Source organism: Pongo abelii, chromosome 10, assembly GCF_028885655.2.
Source record: "Pongo abelii isolate AG06213 chromosome 10, NHGRI_mPonAbe1-v2.0_pri, whole genome shotgun sequence".
Taxonomy (NCBI): domain Eukaryota; kingdom Metazoa; phylum Chordata; class Mammalia; order Primates; family Hominidae; genus Pongo; species Pongo abelii.
The window spans coordinates 8,680,962-8,705,774 of NC_071995.2; the positions used below are offsets into that span (position 1 = coordinate 8,680,962).

Here is a 24,813-nt window from a genome sequence, read left to right on the forward strand (position 1 = left end):
AATGTACTTTTAGTTCTTCTGTCTGTATTCCTAAACTAGTTGTTATTTTGTGTTATAAAACTTCATCCTTAGATACATCGTCAAGAGTGTTTCTGGGTTAGCCCATTCACCCAGAAGTGGGATTTCTGTGTTGTAGTGTATTACAGTAACTTCATCTTTACTAGATATTGCCAAATAATTCTCCAAAGTGAGTATTCTACCTTAGAATTTCTCCTCATTGAATACTGTTTCTTATAGTGCCACCTTCTTGCCAGCCTGTAAGGTCGGTAGACATTAAACCTGCCAAAATAATGTGAACTTATGTCATGTCTTTTTTCCTTTTTCTGGAGAACAGGTCTCACTATATTGCCCAGGCAGGTCTCGAACTCCTGGGCTCAAGCTATCCTCCCGCCTCTTGCCTCCCTGAGAGCTGGGATTACAGGCGTGAGCCACCACGCCCGGCCTGTCATGTCATTATTTTAATTTATCTCTCACTGTTGAGGTTATGCATGTGTTTGCTTTTTTTAGTGCATATTCTGGTATCTCATCTATGAATTGCCTGTTCAGGTCCTTTGTGTCCTTTTTTAATCAAGATATTTTTTTCCTTTTTTGTATTGATCTGCGGGCTCTTTTTCTTTTTTTCCTTTATAAAAATATCTTATTTTTTATCGAGATGAGGTCTCGCTAGTTACCCAGGCTAGTCTTGAACTCATGGCCTCAAGTGATCCTCCCATTTCAGCCTCCCAGAGTCCAGTGATTATAGGTGTGAGCCACTGCACCTGGCCAGATTTATCTAATCTGGCTTCAAATTCTTTTGTCAGTTATATGAATGTAAGTACAGTATTTTCATCCCAGTCTGTGGCATTTCTTCTTTTTTTTGATTATAGATTTTGATGGACAAAAATTGTCACTTTTAATGTCAAGCATATTCATCTATTTCTTTATATTCTCTACTGTTTTTAAATTGAAGAAATTCTTCTCCACCCTTTGGTCATGTTCAGTTCTTGAATAGTCTTCTAAAAGATTTTCCGTGTTTAGGACTTTAATCTACCTGAAATTGATTTTGCTGTTCAGCATGATGAAAGAGATCCTGTTTTCTTTTTTCAAAATGAATAACTGGTTGTCTGAACACTACTTATTGAATAGTCTGTTTATTACTACTTTGTAATGTGTTTAATTTCCATATGTGCATTGGTCTATTGCAAGGTCCCTTAGTCTATTGTATCGTGCTTTTTATGTATGAATACCAGTCTTTATTCTTTTGGTACTATGGGTAGATATCTGATAGAGCAAGAGCCTCTCTACCTTGTTTGCCAGAATTGAATTGCAATTTGTGTTCAGTGTTTTACTATTGTGAGCTATAATACTATAAACATCCTTGTGAATATGCTTTGCTTTATATACTGGTGCTTTTGTCTTGGTAAGTCTCATCAAGGTTGGAATTGATGGAACAAAATACATATTTAAAAAAATGTATGGCTAGGCACAGTGTTTCACACCGTAATCCCAGCACTTTGGGAGGCTGAGGTGGGAGGATCACTTGAGGTCAGGAGTTTGAGACCAAAGGACAACATGGTGAAACCCCATCTCTACTAAAAATACAAAAATTAGCTGGGCATGGTGTCGGGCACCTGTAGTCCCAGCTACTCAGGAGGCTGAGACAGGAGAATCACTTGAACCTGGGAGGTGGAGGTTGCAGTGAGCCAAGGTCATGCCACTGCACTTCAGCCTGGGCAACAGAGCAAGACTCCATCTCTAAATAATCAATCAGATTACTTTTTAAAAAGCCCATAACTTTTTGCATTTCAACTTGGCAATTTTTTTTTCCAATCAGATGAGAATTAATTGCTATCTTATGGCTATTTTAATTTGTATTTTTCTCACCATGAATGATGAGAATCTTTTCATAGTTTATTTGGTCATTTGTATTTACTTGTGTATGTATTGCTCTTCATTATATTTGCTTACTTTTAAATTGGGCAGTTTTGTCTTTTGCATAGCATTTCTGACCAATGACTACTAAATGCCAATATGTCCACCCCAGATCTCAAACAAGCAGAAATGCCACCATACAATTTCCAGATTCTCCCCAGTTGAGAACCACTGCTTTAGAACCTCCAGTATAGTGTTAAGCAATAAGGATTGCAGTGATTTCTGTCTAGTTTCTGATTTCCACTGAAATAGGTTTAGTGTTTTGCTATTTAGGATATTATATTTAAGGAGATTGATTCTATTAGAGTGTTTAGGAGGGATGATTGTCAGATTTTATCCTGTGCCATCTTGGCATCTTTATTTATTTATTTTTATTATACTTTACATTCTAGGGTACGTGTGCACAACGTGCAGGTTTGTTACATATGCATACATGTGCCATGTTGGTGTGCTGCACCCATTAACTTGTCATTTACATTAGGTATATCTCCTAATGCTATCCCTCCCCCTTCCCCTACCCCACGACAGGCCCTGGTGTGTGATGATCCCCTTCCTGTGTCCAAATGTTCTCATTGTTCAGTTTCCACCTATGAGTGAGAACATGTGGTGTTTGGTTTTTGTCCTTGGGATAGTTTGCTGAGAATGATGGTTTCCAGCTTCATCCATGTCCCTACAAAGGACATGAACTCATCCTTTTTTATGGCTACATAGTATTCCATGGTGTATATGTGCCACATTTTCTTAATCCATTCTATCATTGATGGACATTTGGGTTGGTTCCAAGTCTTTGCTATTGTGAATAGTGCCACAATAAACATACGTGTGCATGTGTCTTCATAGCAGCAGCATTTATAATCCTTTGGGTACATACCCAGTAATGGGATGGCTGGGTCAAATGGTATTTCTAGTTCTAGATCCCTGAGGAATCGCCACACTGTCTTCCACAATGATTGAACTACTTTACAGTCTCACCAACAGTGTAAAAGCGTTCCTGTTTCTCCACATCCTCTCCAGCATCTGTTGTTTCCTGACTTTTTAATGATCACCATTCTAACTGGTGTGAGATGGTATCTCATTGTGGTTATTGATTTGCATTTCTCTGATGGCCAGTGATGATGAGCATTTTTTCATGTGTCTGTTGGCTGCATAAATGACTTCTTTTGAGAAGTGTCTGTTCATAGCCTTCACCCATTTTTTGATGGGGTTGTTTTTTCTTGTAAATTTGTTTGAGTTCTTTGTAGATTCTGGATGTTAGCCCTTTGTCAGATGAGTAGATTGCAAAAATTTTCTCCCATTCTGTATGTTGCCTGTTCACTCTGATGGTAGTTTCTTTTGCTGTGCCATCTGGGCATCTTTAATTTAGGACCAGAAAGGTTCACAGCTCAGTTTTATTTAGCTATCCTAATAAAGATCCTTAAGACCTTTAATTTCTTGATGTGATGGATTATGTTGATACATTTTAGATTAAAAATAATTTTTCTGGTTGGGTGCAGTGGCTCATGCCTGTAATCCCAGCACTTTGAGAGGCCAAGGTGGGCCTTGAGCTCGGGAGTTCGAGAGCAGTCTGGGCAACATGGCTAAACTCTGTCTCTACAAAAAATACAAAAATTAGCTTGGCATGCTGGCACATGCCTATAAACCCAGTTAACTCAGGTGGTTGAGATGAGAGGGTGAGGGGGAGATCGCAAAAAAAAAAAAAAAAAAAAAGAATTTTTTTTTTTCTTAATTGCCCTTTGCATTTTAAAAATAAACCACCTTTGGATAGCTTACTGTTCTTTCAAAAATTACCGAATTTGTTTTTTTCATATTTTATTTAGATTTTTTTTTTTGTTTCAGTTGCAAGATTTAATAGAGTGAAAACAGAGCTCCCATAAAATGGGAGGGGACCCAAAGGGGGTTGTCACTACCTGCTCAAATGCCTGGGGTTTATATACCGATCATTGCCCCTCCCCCTGTGCTCTTAGGCGATATGTGATTTGACTATTTCTTTACCTCCTGCTTTAGCCTAATTTGTATTTTAGTGAGCCCTCTTTACTACCCGATTGGTCGGATGTGAGCTGAGTTACAAGTCCTGCGTTTAAAGGTGAGTGCAGTCACCTTTCCCAGCTAGGCTTAGGAATTCTTAGTCAGCCTAGGAAATCCAGCTAGTCCTGTCTCTCAGTCCCTCCTCTCAACAGGAAAACCCAAGTGCTGTTGGGGAGGTCGGCTGACAACCGCTTTTAACTGCTTCCTGCTGAATTGGGGTATGGTAGGGGTCGTGCAGAGATTTCCTCGGGAGGGGTGCCTTCGATGTCGTTAACATTGGAGCATGGGCTAGCAGGCCGGTCCAGGGGTCTGCGGTAGATCTTAGTCATGGACTGCATCTGGGGCCCCATTTGAAGAACCATTTGTAGTTTTATAGCTTTGATTCTAGAAGAGCAAACTTAACAAGGAGGTTAAAGATACAGGAATTGAAATGTATGACCTGAAGTGCAGGGGCATATGGGTGTGGGCGGTGAAAGTGGGGTTTCCTTTAGAAAAACTACGATGGGGCGTCAATATTTCCGGGAAGCTGCATTCTCCATAGAAGCTCTTGGTAAGGGGAGCTACTGGTAGTACAGTGGCAAGGAGGAGGTGCAGTGAGAGTGAAAGGTTTGGTGAAGGGTTTTAAGTAATTTCCATTGGTTAGCTGCAGGCAAAAGTATTTTTCCTTCTTTGGTGGCTAGCCATCCTGAGAGGAGGAAACTGTCCTCGTGAGGTTCCCCATTCTATTTCTTCTTCTGAGTACTGGGGCTTGGTTTCCCGGAGTGGATTACCCCATGCTAGGGTCCTTCTATAAGCATTTCTAATGGAGGGTCCTGCCTTGCGGCTCTTTTGGCTTCAATATCCGCTTGGTGGTTCCCTTCTACTTCCCTTTCCTTTTCTTTATGATGACCCCGGCAGTGTAAGACTGCCACCTCTTTAGGTTTCTGTACAGCCAGGAATAATCTAATGGCTTCCTGATGTTTGATAGGTGTTCCTTGGAAGTTAGGAATTCCCTTTCTCTCCATATTGCTGCGCGGGCATGGAGGACTAGGTAAGCATATTAGAGTCTGTATATGTATTTACCCTTTTTCCTTCTAATTCTAGTGCCCGAGTGAGGTCTGTTAGTTCTGCCAGCTGAGCACTAGTTGCTGGAGTGAGGGGGTTACTTTCAAGTATTCCATTATCACTGAGCACTGCATACCCTGCTTTTCGAAGTCCTTTTTCTACAAAGGAACTTCCATCAGTATTCAAGTTGAGGTCAGGATCAGTCAAGGGAACCTCTAGAAGGTCCCCTTAAGCGGCATAGGTGTGAGCAATCACCTGTTGACAGTTATATTCTGTCTTTTTTTTTATTGTCTGGAAGAAATGTGGCTGGATTAAGAGTTGCACAAGTGTGCAGTTGCAGCACTGGCTCTTTAACAGAGACTGATATTTAAGCAAACGGTTGTCTGAGAGCCACAAGTCTCTTTTAGCAGTGAGTATGCTGTTTACATTATGAGATGTCCACACAGTAGGATCTCTTCCCTGTATTATTTTAACTGCTTCAGATCCTAAGACTGCTACTGCTGCCACTACCCATAAACAATGAGGCCAACCCTTTGCCACTACATCAATTTCCTTACTCAGGTATGCCACAGGTTGCAAGCTGGTCCCTAGGACCTGTGTAAGGACTCCTGGAGCTATTCCTGTTTTTTTCTGTGACATATAAAGAAAAGTCTTGGCCTGTTGGCAAGCTTTACACTGGGGCTTGGGTTAGGGCCTTCTTTAGGGCCTGGAAAGCCGCTTTTGCTTTAGGCGTACATCTGACTAAATGGGTATTGGCTTTCCGAGTTTCCTTAATTAGTGTATATAATGGCCTGGCTATTTTGCCATACCTGGGAATCCATATTCAGCAGAAGCCTGTTACACCAAGGAACGCTTTTAGTTGCTTTAGGGTTTTGGGATGAGGATAAGCCAGTATAGGCTGGATACGTTCCTCGCTGAGGGCCTTGCTGCTTTTGGATAATTTTAGCCCTAAGTATTTAACCTGCTGTGAGCAAAGCTGAGCCTTTGGTTTGGAAACCTTGTAGCCACAAGTGGCGAGGAAGTTTAAAAGTGCTTGGGTGGCTTGATGACGCAAGGTTTCTGAACGGGCGACTAAAAGTAAATTATCCACGAACCGAAGGACAAGAGTGTCCAGGTATGAGATCCGGCTCAAGTCTTGGGCTAATGCCTGGCCAAATAGATGGGGGCTATCCCTGAATCCTTGAGGTAAAACAGTCCAGGTGAGTTGAGACGTTGGGTTCGAAGGATCTTCAAAGGCAAACAAGAATTGACAGGATGTACGGGGATGCAGAAAAAGGCATCCTTAAGGTCCAGAACTGTAAACCACTCTGCTTGCTCTGGCATTTAGGAAAGCAGAGTATAAGGGTTAGGTACATCTGGGTATAGAGGGACAACAGCCTCATTGATAATCCTGAGATCTTGCACTAACCTTCGCTGTCCGTTGGGTTTCTGTACTGCTAAAATTGGAGTATTGTAGGGGCTACTGCATGATTTTACTAGGCCTTGGGCTTTAGCTCCTTAACAATCTTTTGGGGTCCTTGTTGGGCCTCGGGTCTAAGGGGGTACTGCCTTTGGCAGGGAAAGGAGGCGGAATCCTTTAGCTTGAATGGGACAGGCATTCTTCGCTTGTCCATATTGTCCTTCTGTTGCCCAGACTTCAGGATTAATTCCTTCCTCAAGTAGGGGACAATAAACGGGTGTTCCTTTTCTTATATTAAAGTGTATAATGATCCCTGCTTTTGCTAGAATGTCTCTCCCTAACAAGGGAGTGGGGCTTTCAGGGATAATTAGAAAAGCATGTGAAAAGAGTAAAGTTCTCCAGTCACAACTTAGTGACTGGCTGTCCTAGGACCCCTCGGATAGTGACAAATCTGGAGGACAGTTGTCCGGGACAGGAGAGTAAGACTGAGAAGGCTGCGCCAGTATCCAGGAGACAGTTAACCTCCTGGCCCTCAATGGTCAAGCATACCCGGGGCTCTGTGAGGGTGATGGCATGGGCTGGCACTTGCCCCGGGCAACCTCAGTCCTGCTGCTGGATCATCTGGTTAGTGGCTTCTGACTCAGAGGACCTTCGTCCCTGGGGCAGTGGGCCTTCCAGTGATTCCCTTGACATAAGGGGCATGGATGAGGGGACAGCTTATTTCTATTTGGACAATCTTTTTTAAAGTGTCCTTGTAGACCACACTGGAAGCAAGCCTTATTAGGCATTGGATTTGCCCAGCCTTTCTGTTCCAGAGCCTCCAAAGTCCACTTGCCTGAGGGCCATGACTAAAGCAGTGGCCTTTTTCTTATCTCGTTTGTTCCATTCCGCCTGCTCCTCCTGATTTCTATTATAAAAAACCGAGGTTGCCAAGTTCAATAGGGTTTCTAAGTTTTGCTCAGGGCCTAAGGCAGACTTTTGAAGTTTTTTCCTAATGTCTGCAGCTGACTGAGTGATAAACTTATCATTTAAGATTAGTTGGCCTTTAATAGCCAGGTGACAGGGAGGTATGCTTCCTCGGTGCCTCCCTTAGTCTCTCCAGAAAGGCAGTAGGATTTTCTTCCTTTCCCTGTGTTATAGCGGACATCATTGAATAATTTATAGGCTTTTTCCTAGTTTTCCTTAGTCCTTCTAGCAGGCAAGTTAGCAAATGTTTGTGGCACCAATCTCCATGTTCTGATTCTGCGTCCCAATGAGGGTCTACATTGGGAACTGCCTGCTGGCCTTGGGGAATTGTTCTTTCCTCTGTTGTCATCCTATCATTGACCTGACTGAGATACCAGAGATCGCCAAACTCTCGGGCTGCAGTTATGGCGGCAATTCTCTCATTTGGTGTTAGTGTCTGATTTAGCAGTAACATTATATCTCTCCATGTCAGATCAAAGGATTGTCCTAACCCTTGTAAAACACCAATGTAGCCATCAGGGTTATCTGAGAATTTGCCCCGGTCTATTTTAATTTGCTTCAAGTCTGAGAGAGAAAAAGGTACATGCACTCTGACTGGGCGGAATTCTCCTCCTCCCACTGCTTGGAGGGTGTATAATCAGGAAATATTGGCACTCTTTGGTTCATTGTTTACCCCTTTGTCTATCTCCTTTTGGGTCCTTATTAGTTGGGGAAGAAGCTGGGAGGACGCTGGGATAGGGAGGTAGACTCTGAGGGCTTCCTGTAGGGCATAAATCACACTTTCTACATAATTGTGAGTTGTTTCTTAATGAAAAGAAAGTTTATACATATGGCACTTCACTCCATTTGCCTTTTTCTTCCTACAAAAGAGGTCTAGCTGTAAGATGTTATAATTTATACTTCAGTCGGGAGGCCAGGTTTCTCCCCCTTGATGAGGATATCGTGGCCAGGCAGTACTGCAGAAGAATGTCATTTCTTTCTTAGCGTTTGAGGGTCAAATTGGTCCCAATTCTCCAAAGTACATCTTAGGAGATGTACTTTGCCTTGGGGGGAACGTTTCCCATCTGAAAAAAAGAACATAGGGATGCCAGCACCCCGAGTCATGTTCCAGTGAGCATTAGTCCTAGAGCGTCCTCTATGGTCTTAATGCTTATTCCTTTCCATGGTGTGTAACCACCCATGGACCTCTGCTTATCGGATTAGTTACGCTCACTGATGTAGCAGTCCTGCACCTGTTTTCCCACCTTTCTTGACCACAAAGAAAGGGGTCCAGGCTGCTGGATTCTAGTGGTCCTTTACCAGCGTGCCCAACATTGCCTTTGCACTCAGAGGTGAGTTCTAGAGCTGGGCTGGGTTCCTGAGTATTTCATAACAGCCCAGCTGCCCATCAACATGCATTCCCATAAACAACAGTTCTTGGGCAAATTCATTTCAGAGAGGGTGTAGGTAACCTTTTGAGTCAGGATTGAGATAGAGTCTTTTTGATTCTGTAAGTACTTTAAGGTTTGGCTGAGTGCAAACAGCTCACAGGTTTGAGCAGACCAATTATTAGGCAATTTTCCTAACTCTGCTTCCACAAGATTCTCCCTATCAATTACTGAATACCCACTGTGTTTTTTTCTCAGTCACCTGGGAGGAACCGTCTATCTCCTGTCCTGAAGGGAGTTCCTCCTAGGTCTGGTCGGACCTTTGTGTGGCAATTAAGATTTAAATCCCCTGTTAGGAAATCTGCTAGGTTAAGGGAATTTTCAGTGGTTAATGTTAAATCACCTTTTTCTAACAGAATAGCTGCATACGTTAAGATTTGAGTTAGTAAGCTACCTTTTTGCTTTTTTGACTTAGGATAATTCTGAACTGGTGACGTGCTCACAATAAGGTTTCCTCTAAAGGTTATTTTTCTGCTTTTAGCAATGCAGTTGCTGCTACTGACTGAATGCATTTGGCCCATCCACGGGTTACTGAGTGAAAGATTTTTGATAGGAAGGCTACGGGGTTGTCAGTGGTCTCTGTTTTCGGGCTACACCCTTGTTTACCCTGACAACAAGGTAGTATTGGAGTGTTATAGGATCACAGAGAAGACCTTCCATTATCAATTGTAGGTTTTAAATTTACCCTGGCTTTTAAAGGAATAGGGTACACTGTTTTTCCTTTACTACTTCTTTTTCTTTCTCTCTTTGGCCCCCTCTTTGTCTGTCTTTCTCTCCCGTGTCTCTCTTTCTCTTTTTTCCTAGCCCTTTACAAACTTGGGGCCCTGGTAAGGGTGGTGGGGAACAGGTCGCACATAACTGCCCATGTCGAGAGCTGTATGCCTAAATTGGGAGGGACACCAGAGACAAGACTCTGGCTTCTTAGCCTAGGGGCCTAAGATGCAGTGTAGAGCTTCCTTAGATCCCTTTGGAAATACAACTTGCTAGAGGAAATGAAAGTCGGAATCATTAGTACCTAGGAGGCAGGGATCAGAGGAAGTAGATTCAGAGGTAAGGAGACTTTTGGGCTACACTTTCAAGAAAGTCGTGGTTGGGACCCAGAAGCTATGGGTCAGAAGGAAAGGTAGGGGTGTATGCATGGGTGACTGTTGAGTAGAGACTTCTGTCTGCACCATGATCTCAACCGGCTAATGCCAGGAGTTCGGGATGATAGCTTTCTGTCTCTAGTTGGCCGTCAGCTTCCCCAGGAAAATTGAAAGCAGAAGCTGGTTCCAGGCAGACCAATGCTCCCAACCCAGAAGGGTTGGAGGTTGTTAGAAAGCTCTTTCCCAGACAACCTCACACCTGAGTCTTAAGTCTGGCGGCCATGCTAATTATTTTTAACTGGCTGACAGGTGCCTGGTATTTTCCTCCAATTCTAAGGAAGGATAGGACAGAAGAGCAAGCCAAAGTGGTTCAATATTATTCACCACTTTGGAGGTCCCTTCGTGGTCATCAAAATGTTACTGGGGGGTCCTTGTGCCTAGAGCTCCCAAGATGGCGGCAGGGCCGCTCCCAAGATGGCGGCAAGCCTCTTGTTCTCTGACCTGGGGTTCTTGGCCTCACGGATTCCAAGGAATGGCATCTTGGGCCATGCAGTGAGCATTATAGCTCTATTAGAAGCCATGGGTCATGGAAGAGAACTGTGGAACCCAGCGACTACTGTTCAGCTCGATTAGGAAGAACTCAGGCACTTAGCCATGCAGGAACAATGGCAAGCCTTTAGCCTGATCAGGAGCAGCAATGGGCGCCTCGCTGGATCAGGAGCACAGTGGACACCCTGCTGGATCCAGAGGGGTGGAAGTCAACGGTGGGTCTGGGACAGCAGCAAACAGCAGTGATGGACGGCGAGCAAAAGCTCAGTTCGAGCCGTAACAAAATGGACCACAAGTGTTTGCAGTTGCAAGATTTAATAGAGTGAAAACAGAGCTCCCATACAAAGGGAGGGGACCCAAAGGGGGTTGCCCTAGAATGTTTTCATCTGTTTTTATAAGATTGGCCAATATTACTATTTTTAAAAAACGTCATCACATTTGGTATTAAGGTTATGCTGGCTTTATTTAATGTATTGGGAAGTTTTCAGTCTTTTCCTAGGGCATTCTATGTTGTTAAAGTAACATTGGAATAAAGGATAGCTAAATAAAACTGAGCTGTGAACCTTTCTCATCCTAGTTCCTTTTGCAGTAATAGCTTTTATCACTTTCTGAAACCCTTCTGTAATAATTGCCCTGTTAAAGTTTGCCACTTCTGGGGTGGTTTTGGAAATTTATCATTTGCTTGGAAAATGATACATTTCTTTTAGGTTTCCAATTTTTTGCCAAAGAGTTTTGTGAGATATTTGCATATGCTGCTTTTAATCTCTGCTTTGTGTGTGATTCTCTTTATTGTCATTCTTATTCTTATCAAAATAGCTTTTTTATTTTTAAAAAGTTCTATCTTTCTGTTGTATTCATTTTACTTGTTGTTTTCATTATATCTCTCTTCCTAGTTTCTTTGGCTAGAACACTTAGTTTCTTGTTTCAAAATGAAGGCAATTCATGTTAAACATCTTCCTCTGGAGAATTTTCACAGTGTTGGAAGGTATTAATACAAAGCATTTTTCTCTTTTATTTACAGATGGTTCTCATTTTCCTTTGTGATTTCTTTGATCCAAGGGATCAATTTTGCAACCTCAAAATAGTTAATATTCTTTTGGCTACCTTTATCATTACCCTATTACCTTCTGATTTTCTTGACTTACTAATATTGTCAGAGAATGTGGCCTGCAACATTTTTTTTTAATTTGATTAAGTTTTTTTTTGTTGCGTGACCAGCATGATTAATATTTGTATTTAACAAAGGAAAAAATGTATATATGGATATATACTCTGGTCAGGAGAAATCAAGCTGTGAAGTAAGTTTATTTTGCCTATGTTTTCTATAAGCAGTATATAGCTAAGTTGTTTTTTATTCAAATCGGACTAGTTTCCATCTTTTAATGGAAGATTTGGTCCATTTTTTGTGTAATTACTAATATACTTCATTTTATTTCTTCCATCTTATTTTGTGTTTATTATTTAACTCAAATTGTTCCTTATTCTTTTTCTTTTCTAATTTTTGCTGGTTAGTAAGGTACCATTTTATTTTCACTCCTGCCACCAAACCCAGTTAATTTTGGAGATCAACCAGGGTTTTGCGTTCCATTAATGGTTACCTTCTATTTTCTTATGCTCATAATCAGACAGATTCTCTACAGTTACTTGAGAAGATAATTTTCCTTGATACTTTATTTACTGCTTCACTGTACCATCATAATAATAATGAAGTCTTTGGAATACCTTTACTTTCCCCTGGTGTTCTTTGTTCCCTCTCCCCTTCAATGGGAATATTAGAACAATTTTATTTCCTTCCTACTCTTTCCACTTGATTGATTCATTTATTGAGTAAATAGTTTCAAGTACCTCCGAAGCGTTAAGTACTGTTGTAGCAATAATTTTTTTTTTTTTTGAGATGGAATTTTGCTCTTGTTGCCCAGGCTGGAGTGCAATGGCACGATCTCAGCTCACTGCAACCCCCGCTTCCTGGGTTAAAGCCATTCTCCTATCTTGGCCTCCCACATACAGGCATCTGCCACCACACCCAGCTAATTTTTGTATTTTTAGTAGATACGGGGTTTCACCATGTTGGCCAGCCTGGTCTCTAACTCCTGACCTCAGGTGATCTGCTCGCCTCGGCCTCCCATAGTGCTGGGATTACAGGCATGAGCCACTGCGCCTGGCCTATTGTAGCAGTATTTTGTATATAGTAGTGAACAAAACAGACAAAAATCCCTAGTCTCATTGACCTTACATTCCAGTTTTGCTGAAATCATCTAATAGTTTTAGTTCATCTGTTTGGAATTTGTTTTACTGTATGTCTCTTCTGTTTCATGAACCCTTATGTAGCACTTTATCCATTCCCAGGCAGTCTGTCTTTATCCACTTAAAATGAATTATACCTATATTGCAAAGTACTCACCATGGTTTACTCCTCATATTCATCTTCCCATATCTTGAGATCTCTGTTAGCCATTTACTAGTATGTTAGTATCATTTCTTGATTATTTTTCCTGGTGGGCTATCAGAATCGTAGATACCCTCACATATTCTGTTAATACAAAAAATACACTCAAAGTGCTTTTTCTATTCTGTCATTCAACAACAATTCACACAGAACACTTATTTGACCACGTGTGGGGGATTTCTCTATCTATTTGGAGATACCATCAGATCTGACAGGTTGAGGGCTCAGTTACCAAGAGTCACCAAGAATATCCCCAATTCCCCACCTCACCCCCTTCAGACACCAGTTGTAAGTCCAGGCCTACAGAACTTGTGACCAACTGGCTTCAAGTTGGGATTCCCGTGACTTTCTGCTTAGGTTTGATTAATTTGCTACAGCAGCTCACAGAGCTCAAGGAACATTTACATTGTGTTTACTTGTATATTATAAAGGATATTTCAAAGGATACAGGTGAAGACATGCATAGGGCAAGGTATGGGAGAAAGGATATGGAGCTTCCATGCCCTTCCAGGGCTTGCCACCCTTCAGGAACCTCTGCGTGTCCAGCTATCCAGAAGCTTTCTGAACCTTGCCCTTTTTGATATCCAATTGGATAGACATAATTGATAACCATGTAAAAATGTAATTGGACCAAAAGGCTATGATCTAACACTAGTAGACTGAGTAGGGAAACCCAGCAAGGCCTGTACATTCAGATTCTTCTTGGCCTCTCTGTGCCGCATTCCTTCCTCCAGGGTATGGGGCAGGACCTCATCTGGAATGAGGTCTTATGACCCACAATCAGAAAGGCAGTGAAAGATTAGAGTCCTGCTGTGGGGTGGGTGAAAGGAGGACAGGGGAAGGTTAGATTCTATTTTCTAAGGAAAGTGCCCCAACATTATAAGAAAAGACTATAACAAGGGCTGTTGGAGTTATATGCCAGGAACTGTGGACAAAAACCAATATATAATTTAGATCAGAATATCACACGTCTTTCTTTCTCCCTGAAAGAAGAAGAATACTTTGTCTGAGATATAATTCTTATATTTTAAGAATCTAGCTTCAATTCTACTGCCTTGAAGATTTTATTGTTGCAGTTTAATGTCCAAATCTACTCTCATTTTTTTCCTTTGTGGGTAATTTATTCTTTGTAAATTTTTTTAGTGGCGCTCAAATTTTATTGGGATTTTGTAGATATATTTGTGTCTTTTCTTATCAGTTCAACCTGGATTTTAGCTGTTTTAGTCAGCAGACTAAATTTTTTCCTTACACAGTTTTCTGGAAAATGTCTTCATTAATTATTGCCTCCCCATCTGTTTCTGTCTTTCTGAGGAGTATTTTTCTGATTCAGTTCTCCAGTTTTATGTTTTGTTTTATTTTTGTTTTTGTTTTTGAGATGGAGTCTTATTCTGTCGCCCAGGCTGGAGTGCAGTGGCACGATCTTGGCTCACGGCAACTTCCGCCTCCTGGGTTCAAGCGATTCTTGGGCCTCAGCTTCCTGAGTAGCTGGGACTATAGGCGCGTGCCACCACACCGGGCTAATTTTTGTATTTTTAGTAGAAACGAGGTTTCACCATGTTGGCCAGGCTGGTCGTGAACTCCTGACCTCAAATGATCCACCTCAGCCTCCCAAAGTGTTGGGATTACAGGCATGAGCCATCACGGCTGGCCCAAATTTTTTATCTTTGTGATTTCACCTCACATTTTTAGCTATGCTTTGCATATTACTTGATTTTCTAAGTCAACTCTCAAGCGACCGTACTGAGTTTCTCTATTGGATTTTTTAGTTGAGTAATCATGTTTTTGTTTTAACTTCAGAAAATCTTTTTGTGCTGAACTTGAATCTGCTTAAAGAGCTCTTATTTCTTTCATTAAAGTCATAGGTGGATTATTATTGTTTTCTTCTTACATCAGGGCTTACTCAGCTTGGGTTATCTATAGTATTCTACATGGCCTCAGTCTTACAAGTGCTGTGAAGCAGAATCATTTAACTCACGGGCCACTCTTCTACGGAGGTACCTAAAAAGAAGCCTTTTGTTTCCTTGACTTCTTTATTCCTACAGCCTCAGTGGTAGGGAGGATCCACCTCACCTGTCCAGCTACTTCTGGCCTTTTTGGGGTCAAACACTACGGGTAAACTCACATAATGTCATCCTCACTCCTATGGATACACAGAGCTCTTGGAACCAAGCTCTTCTTAAAGTTCTTTACTTTCCTGTCCTTAGTTCAGAGCTTCGTGAAGCTGATCTCCAAGTGAGAAAATCAAGTTCCACTACCTTTCTCTTCCTTCCTTTTGGCAAGGCCAAAGACTTCACTTATATCCAGCCAGCTACCTTATAACCCAGAAGCCTTTTGGTTTAGGAATGACAGCTAGATTGAAGTGGGGGCTATAGAGGAAGAGAACTGTGTTCAGGTCACCACCTTCCCAGATTTCACCCCATGCTCGGTTCTGTTATGCATTTTTATTATTTTTATAAATCAAAAACCAATAATACTTTTGCCATCTATAAAGTGGTCTAATTGTGTTTATGCTGAACTTCCTTATACTTGGTTTATATTATTGCAAGTAAGATAGACTTGGAAAAAATATTGACAACTTACGAAATCGTCAATTCCTGGGAGACTGGATAGGGAGAGGATTCCTAATTAAGGAAATCTAGACTTAGAAGTCCTAATTTTACACTAGAATAACACCTTTGTTTTCACTATTAATTTAGAAGAAAGGCTTAGCCTTGGAGGCAAACTTTAATTTTATATCAAAAGTTTATGATTTTGTTAATTTCCTGTCTTGTTTCTCTTGCCAGGTGGTGTGGGGATGATGTGCTCATTGAGTGAACAAGGGAAGCAGCTAGCTATCCAGGTGTCTAATATCCTGGGGATGGATGTGTGTGGCATTGACCTGTTGATGAAAGATGACGGCTCCTTCTGCGTCTGTGAGGCCAATGCAAATGTAGGTTTCATCGCCTTTGATAAGGCTTGTAATCTAGATGTAGCTGGTATCATAGCAGACTATGCTGCCTCCCTTCTACCCTCTGGCCGGCTCACCCGGCGTATGTCCCTGCTCTCCGTGGTGTCCACTGCCAGTGAGACTAGTGAGCCGGAGCTGGGTCCCCCAGCCAGCACTGCTGTTGACAACATGAGTGCAAGTTCCAGCTCTGTTGACAGCGACCCTGAAAGCACGGAGCGAGAGCTGCTCACCAAGCTCCCAGGGGGCCTGTTCAACATGAACCAGCTGCTAGCCAATGAAATCAAACTACTGGTGGACTGACTCCACTGGTAATTAACCAACAAAACCCTTGTAAAACTTTCTTTCTTTTTTCTTTTCTATTTTTAAAACCAACTTGCAATGCTGTTCATGGAGGATGCTCAGGAAGATGAGAGAAAATTAGTAGGATTAGTTGGAGAGAGTGGGAGATAGATGAGACCTCTGCTAGTAAGATGTTACTTTCATTTACAAATCCTACAAATAGAGAGGCAGAATAGGTGGGGTGTAGAAAAATGTCAGGCTCTCATAGTTACCCTTTTAAATTGCTATGAAATTTGTATGCTCATAGGCCATGAGGAACAACTACTTTTTTTTTTCATGGTCCCTTGCTTTTGTTTTTGTACCAAAAAAATGGTTTTGCTACAAATATCCTAGTAGCATAACTTCACATTGTGTTGGAAGATTTGTCATCGGTGAGGAAAACATCTGCTTAAATTACAGGAATTTTTGTATTATACAGCTCTGAAAATTCTGCCATTTCCTTATTAACTAGCAGCTTTAGTTTGTAGTTCATGAAATCTTGAGGGGCTCTTTTACTGGGATTTCTTATTTTTTTGTTTTTTCCCCCTTAATTTGGTGGGAGGGTCAAATTGAATATAACCCAATAAAGGCTTCTTAATGACAAAATTGGCATGTTTGCATGATGAAATGGAAATGAACAGTATTGCAATGTCCGGTATACAAAATAACATTTATTCAATGTAGATAAAATTACACTAGTTTAAAATATGTGCATTGACTTGTATTTGTTAGTGTTTTAGTCTTTTTTGAAAGATGTGCTCTGTTAATGTTGCTTTTTTTTTTTTTTTAATACATGCTAGTCTAACATTTCCTGCTCTATGCCTGCATCTTTAACAATGGCCAAAGTGAAGAAAATGCTACCTTTTTTGTTAACAAGACACTGACTTGAAACATGTACATTTAAAGCCTTTTATTTTTTCCCTTTTTGTTTTGGTGGTTGGGCATTTAAATAAGGACAAGGAAAAATATTTTTGGGGGCAAATCAAGAGCCTGTGAGTTCTAAGTATAAAGCTGAAGTGATTTCGAATGCCAGCATTATATATTTGCATTTTTCACATTTTACGAGGGAGTATATATGTATGTGTGTGCACGCATGCATGTGTATGTGTTTTGCTTTTTGTTTACATCAACTAATCAAAAAGGATAATTTAGAAAATGGAGCATGATGGGAAACAGAGTTTTTAACTTTAAAAAACAGATGAGTTGTTTTCATAAGTAGACTCCACTGGGGTAGAGGTATTCACCTTAAAACATAGGGTGAATAGATGCTTTTTTAGGCCTTTTTGTGTGTATGTATGTTGTTTGTTTTTTTCCTTTTGTTTCTAGCCTGTTCAGTGTACAGTTTATTCAAGGCTACATGCTTTTCTTTAATGCTTCTGGCTATGCATCTTCTCTTTTTACATATAGGATTTGGGATTGGGGGTGGGTTGGATGTTTTTGTTTGGGGACTTATTTAGTAGTATTGAGTCTCTTATAGCCCTACTCTTAAGCCTTCAATACTGTCCACTCTTTATATTGCTTTACTTGCAGAATTTATAAAAGCCCCCAAACTGCATATAATATGAGCCTTTAAAACATGGGTAAAACTAATCCTATTGATGGGTTTGGATGGTATGTTAAGAAATGGAGATGCTGCAGAGCCCAACGTAATTTTTTAAACAGCAAGTTTTCCATCTCCCTACAAATCCTCTGAAGCTTTTACCCAAGCCCTTTCTTGCCTCTCCAGTGCTATTTTCCTTCAGATGGACCTTAAACATAATTTCTTGGACACTACTAGAGAGACTTCGAGGCAATAATAAAAGATCAGTATTAACCAGCTATAACAGAGGTTTGATCATGCTTACTTGTACAGTTTTTCCCCCGTTTTAAAAAGGAATGTAATAAAATTTGTTTTTTCCATAGAATTAAATAATATTAAAATTGAGTGAAAGGTTGATTGTTGATGAATAGAATAGTACCTCTCATCTGTGCAGTGTCTCATTTCACCTCAGAGAAAAGGATACATAAGAGAAGTTTTTTTCTTAGGATATTCTAATCGCATTTAAAAGAACTTACCTTGTACAGGGTAAATGGGGGACTCACATACATATATTAGTACCTCTGACTCATTAACAGAAAGAAATACTTGGTACTTCTTTCGCTGAATGACCATACTGTGGAGGATGCATACTATTTGGTATAGAGAAATAAATGAGGAAGAAAGAACTGCTTAATTAAATTATCATTCATATGTTCATGTAGAGACCATCTGGTTGCCATGCGTATTATGACACATACACTTTGAATAGTTATATATCACAAATATGTAGATTAATACATTTAAAAACAACCTCTATTCAATGAAAAGTTCATGTTTGTGTTGGTGGGGTAAGGCATCAGGAAAAAATGTAGTTAGTCTTTTATACCAAATTAACCAACTATATTATAGGAAATATGTGAAATTAGTTCATTAGCTTTATTCACTATTATGCATTCACATGATATTAAAACGTACACTCACATGTTAGAATGAAAAGAGCAGTAGTTATCTTAGATTTTAAAAACATGGATATCTTCTTGAATTCCTTCAAGATTAAGGTAAAGAATAAGAGCAAATCATTCTGGAAGTACCCTAAGGAAACAGCAGCAGATATTTAGGTTAAATTTATTTTCATAATTGTTTAATAACTTTTGTATAATCTTCATTGCTATTATGAGAGATAAAATGTATATATCAAATATGTGTAATGATAAAATCTGAATTGTAAAATTTTTGTATATTGTTAAAATTGTAATTCTAAATTGTATTTCAAAAATAATTATTTCTGATATTGTTTTTATGTCACCTATGATGAAAACTGGACTTTATATATCTAAACATATAAGTATGAACTATTCTATTTAAAATTTTTAATAGTTTTTTTCTTTTTTGGTGCCTATAATTGATTGGTCATTTCTGCTGGCTTTTCTCCAATGAACATTGAAATCTTTCTGTATATGTTATCAATAAGAAAACTACCCTGGAACAGTAGAAAAACCCAACAAGAGACTTGGCATTCATCAAGCACATTATATCAGACTTTGAGAAGATATCGAAGGCATTGACTTTGAAAATCATCTCTTTTTCTCAAGAAGAAAGCAATGGAGAAGCAAATTTGCTTCATTCAGTGAATCCCCAGTTTGGGGCTTGTGGGGCTTAGAGACATTGTGAAATCAAATCTTGTGTTATACTTTTCTTCTGGCTCACTTTTTTTGAGAAGGTTTATGGGCTATTTGGCTGGTGAGACACGATCCCCTCCTAAGAAAATGTAGGTGCTCAGACAGGTAACCACTGCTGCTACTGTTTTTATTTGTTTGTTTGTTCAATTTTATTTAAGATTTGTTTTTGTTGTACTAGGATTTTTTAAAATGTAATATATTGCAGGATTTATAACCAGGTTCACTGACTGCTTGCTTGCTTTCTTTTTTTTTTTTTTTTCTTCTTAAAAACACAAAACAAAGTTTCATTTAAAATACATTTAGATGGCACCTTTGGAGCTTGGATTTTGGAATGTTTCAGTAGTGGACAGAAATCTGCTGTTGGAATCTTCTAGTCTTCCAGGTTTAATTTGAAATGTTTTTAGTTTTGTTTTGGATTTTTGTGTGGTATTTTATTTCCTTTATACCAATGCCATTTTGCCATGCTGTTTTGGGGTGGCTGCCTAACTCTAGTGAAAATTCTTTCTATATTAACGAAAGTTTGGCCTTTGAAGATCCGTAATGTTTTGCATTTTTTACGTTGTTTTTAAAGAAATATTCTAACTGCTTGCACTGTTACTGTTCTTTACCAGCCTTTTCAGGAGCCAAAAAAACAAATACAAACAAACAAAAAAATACCCAGAGAAAAAACTTTCCTTCTTCCCCCTTCCTGATGATGAGTGAGAAGTATTGAGAACTTTCGGGGTCAGTGCCCTTCTAAACTCCCCTTCCCCCAATAATGCAGCTGTATAATGAATGGTAAATGCACCGGTTTGGATTCAGGCACAGCCCCAGTCTGCCTGCAGGTAATTTAACTCTTTCTCCTTTCTTTCCATCACTAGGCTTTCTTTTTTTTAAAACTTCCTTTCTTTACGTACTTTAAAAAGTAACCATGGGTTTGTCATAATTCTCACTTAAAAATAATGCATAAATGTATCTAGCAAATAATATGATTAAAGAAGAGTTTTTGGGGGTAAAGTTTGACTTGGTTACGATATACTCAAGACTTTCTTGGGAATTTTGTTTAGCCATTTAGATGACTCCATTTCTTGCATATATGTCTATAATTATTTCAGAGTGTGAATTTTTTGGCTTTGTTTTTGTTTTGGGTTTGTTTGTTTCTTCCATTGTGCTACTCTGGCTTAAGCTTTTTCAGGGGTTGGTGTTCCGAATACACAGTGAGCTCACAGTATAAAGACATCAATTAGGAGTTGACAGGTATGGAAAACTAGAGTTTTGAAAGGTAAAATTAGGTTCTAGGTTATATATATGGTAAAAACTCAACATAGCATTCATTTTACCTTAGTGCTTCTCTCTGTGACATTATAAAAGTGAAAGGGAATAATAAGACGAAGATAATACAAAAAAATTTAGTTCTTTTAGGAGCAATGTGATTTCAGAACTAATCGTTTTGGCATTTCTAAGATACTAGTTCTAACAAGGAGATGTGAGCAGTTTGAGATTATCAGAAAATCATGGTTTAAACCTTCAAAAATTACAGGTTTGAACAGATAGGAGGACATTTCTGAAGCACAAGATGGCTAAGCACATTAACCAAGGACATAAAATGTCAGGGATAGGACTACAACTCATCCATTTTAATAGCCTTTCTGTTAGGTAATAAACTAAACTATCCTCTCCTCTGTCTTTACCCCAGTCTACCTACCCGTTCTTCCTTTCTCCTATACTTCCTAAAGTTTTAGCTCTGAGCTTTTATTATTTTGGGATATTGTCATCTTTCTAATAGGTAGAATTTTAGTGAAAGTAATCAGGACCTTTTCAAGATATACTTCTGCATAATTTCATCCTGTGGCTTTGGACGTACTATCCAAAGAGGCTGTACGTCCAGCAAGTCACTAGTTGGTGAATAGGAAGTCTTGGCTTGTAATGCCATTTCTTGTAGCTGAAGGAAGACATGTGATAAGTGATTAACCTGTTCTGTGCTTCAGTTGACTCTTATAAGGACAGTCATTCCCTTTAAGCATCTTAAGACAAAAATATTTATCTGTTGAATTGGAATTTACTAACAGAGGGATCCCAGCTGCACTCATGCAAGAATTTGTGATGTATACTTAAAAAAAAAAAAAAAAAGGCTCATTCAGGAGAGCCTTGTACTCAGCAAGAGTGGCTAACATTAGAGCATACAGACTATGTGATTGTTTAAGGCATGGAGAGTTAAACAACCTCCGGTCAGCTGCCTGTTTGAATACCAGTGACTTGTTAAGAATGATCTTGCTTTTAGATTTTACCATATTCAAACTTAGTAGGTGAGCCTTATATAGCATATATACCTGGCTGCTATTGTGGGGTTTGGGAACATGAGGGGTGGGGTGAACTGTTGTTGTTTTAGGTTTCAGTCAGACAGACATCCCTGTGCCTCAGTTCCCAGAAGCACAGCAGGCCTCTAGGAGCATCCGTGGGAACGGCGCAGTCCTGACATCACCAACTCTCCTGCTCAGGCTCATCCCATATACAGAGGTCAAAGGGTGGGGTTTGAGATTGGGGGAAGGAATGAGAAAGTAGAAGTGATGTCACTTCAGTGCCACTGTTGACTAGTCTTTGGTGCTTATGTCAGTGTTTATTTCCTGATTTTTTAAAGTTGGCAAAACTACATATTTTTATCTTGATGAAGGCAGTGGGAGGGTGGAACAAAAACAAGCCATTACTGCTATTTCTAGTTCATTACTGGAGACTGTCCCTTAATAGCTAATGTAGAATAAATTTGAAACATAGACCTAGATGACAAAAAGAATGGGAATAGAAATGAATCTCAGGATTTGAACAAACAGAAGATGTTTATGCTGTGTTAATCCCCAGTTCTACAACTGCTATTACATTTGTCATTCTGTCTCCCCTTTTCCCTAATTCTTTTATGTATGTATACAGTTTGAGGAAATGTGCATCTATGGTCAGTCCTTTTTAAAAGACTTAATGAATTTATTACTCTTTTGCAAAAAATATACCCACTGCTTATATGGGCATACAAATGCTACCCTATTTTAAATGTAGGTGGCGTATGTGTTCGTGTTTTAATGTATTCAGAGCCATTGGGCAATAAGCAGTCCCGAACATTGAAAACTCAAGCAGGTAAAGCACCTAACACCCTTAGTTTCTAGAATTACTTTAAAAAACTTTTATATTGCTGCATCTTCCACAGTTCTTTGGGTAGTCTCTGAACTTAAAATTTGTAGGAGTTGTAGACTACCTACTTAAATTTTTAAGTTATGGTATTTGTTCATAGATTGTAGGGGTAGGTAAAGAAGAAAACAGATAAGAAAATGGCTTCTTGAGGTGGCAGCTGCTGAGTGGCTAAATCTTACCACTTTCTTTCTACTTTTTTTGGAAATTTTCCCAGCTTAGCATGAACATTGATCTTACAGTGTTTGATTTTCTGTGATTCAGATTTTTGTTTTTTATTTTTGGAGGGAAGGTCTTGGAGAAACATTAAAAAGTTGGTGTATATGCAAAAATACGAAATGTTAAACAAAGGAATTTTTTCTTATTTAATCTGAATGATAAGCAAGAACTTTTTCTATATACCCTTCTGCTGCAGCAGACAACTAAACTGGTAGGTGGCAGCAGAGGAAGGAATTCTTCAGATTGATGGCTACTGACTTAAAGTCTGCATAGGAGAAGAGATAGAGCATGACATACCAAGTGAAGCAAGGGGGACAAAAATGGAAACAGGACTAAGATTCTTGCATTTTGACTCTAAATGGTAAGTTATCTTTAACTAAGAATGTGTTTTTAGTCTGATAGCAATGTTATATAAATTATATGATTTGGTACTATGGCATGTAATCATAAATGCCTGTAGGTCCTTGCCTTACGTTGAATTTGACCTTACTGGTAAACTGTCATTCTTTACTTTGAATAATAACTAATAGTATGTAAAATTACGATTTTCTCCTCAGTATGTTGGTATATGTGACCTTTAATTATGGCAAAATTATGCAGACAGTAAATCTGAATTTTTTAATTTGCAAGATAAAATATGCATTGTTAATCATTTTATACAAATAAAAGGTTCTGGCCACGCACCATGGCTCACGCCTGTAATCCTAACACTTTGGGAGACTGAGGTGAGTGGATCACCTGAGGTCAGGAGTTCAAAACTAGCCTGGCAAACATGGAGAAACCCCATCTCTACTAAAAATACAAAAATAAGCTGGACGTGGTGGCGGGCACTTGTAATCCCAGCTACTCGGGAAGCTGAGGCAGGAGAATCGCTTGAAACCCAGGAGGCAGAGGTTGCAGTGAGTGGAGATCATGTCGCTGCACTCCAGCCTGGGCGACAAGAACAAAACTCCATCTCAAATAAATGAAAACTAAAAGATTCTTCCCTTTTTAGTGGGAGCTTTGGGAGATAACAAAAAAGTATAATTGGAAAAAAATTACTGGGGGTGGCGTGATCTCTTCCAGCTGGCTGTCTCTAGGTCAAGACCCATTTCTTTGTCACTGTGCCATGTTCCACTCTGCCATCAGTTCCACCCTGCCTGTTCACCTTTCTCTCTTGCTTATCTGGCTGGGCTTTGCCTCTGTTCCTCTATCTCTCCCTGTCTTTGTGCCTCTCCCTTATCCAAGTCTGTTTGTAAGCTGCTTTCTCTCACATTCAGTCCTGAATTTTAATTATCCGATGTTGCCATTTTCCATCTCTGCCTGCCTGTTTTTCCTAAGAGAGTGTGCATGTCTGTCTTTCTCTTCCTCCCTCTCTCCCCACTTTGCATTCTTTATTAGAATTTGACTAGACTGAATAGAAATTAAATCATACTTTGAAGTTCTCTAGAATTAAAGAATGTAAATTTCAATTAAATTTGTAAGATGCAGACCTGTTTATTCACCCAACTACTTATTTATTTTAACTGTAGTATCTGTTGTTTCTGGCAACCAAGCTGTGTATGATCAGTTGGACAGAAATGAAAGGCATATGGTTCTTATCTATCTTATTTCAGCTTTTTTTTTTTACTTGAGACAGGGTCTCACTCTTTCTCTACTATACTTGAGCCTGGGTGACAGAACAGTAATTTTGATTACTATATAAAAATGTTAATGCTTTAGAACTGAAAGTGATAAACTTGAGTTTTAATCTGAATCAAAAATTGTTTTTTTCTGTAATTTATTAAGTTAGCCTGGAACACAAGAGAGCATTTAACTTGAATTTTGTTTGTCTAGGCATATTGGCACAATTTTGTTTTTTTGTTTTTGTTCTACAAGAAATTTCGTTAGATTTTTTCTTTTGGTACAATTTTTCTGACTAAAATGCAGCATAATTGTCTTTATTATAGGATTGCTAAGGAGTAATCTTTGGTTTTACACACACACACACACACATATATATATATATATATATATATTTTTTTTTTTTGAGACAGAGTCTTGCTCTGTCGCCCAGGCTGGAGTGCAGTGGCGTGATTACGGCTCACTGCAACCTCCGCCTCCTGGGTTCCAGCAGTTCTCCTGCCTCAGCCTCCTGAGTAGCT

The 24,813-nt window shown here is 39.5% G+C and overlaps 1 protein-coding gene across 6 annotated transcripts in view; it reads left to right on the forward strand.

The window, feature by feature from the left end:
- Positions 1–24,813, forward strand: part of RIMKLB (ribosomal modification protein rimK like family member B) — an 86,681-nt gene that overhangs the window by 60,767 nt on the left and 1,101 nt on the right. For 5 of the 6 annotated variants that reach the window (XM_054526770.2, XM_002822869.5, XM_054526769.2 and 2 more), the window contains one exon: positions 15,636–19,534. In XM_054526770.2, the coding sequence (XP_054382745.1) occupies positions 15,636–16,099 (464 nt within the window). In that variant the 3' untranslated portion in view covers positions 16,100–19,534. Of the gene's footprint in view, positions 1–15,635; positions 19,535–19,926; positions 20,140–22,886; positions 23,052–24,813 lie in introns of those variants that run through there. The other variant, XR_002917059.3, reaches the window with a different exon arrangement.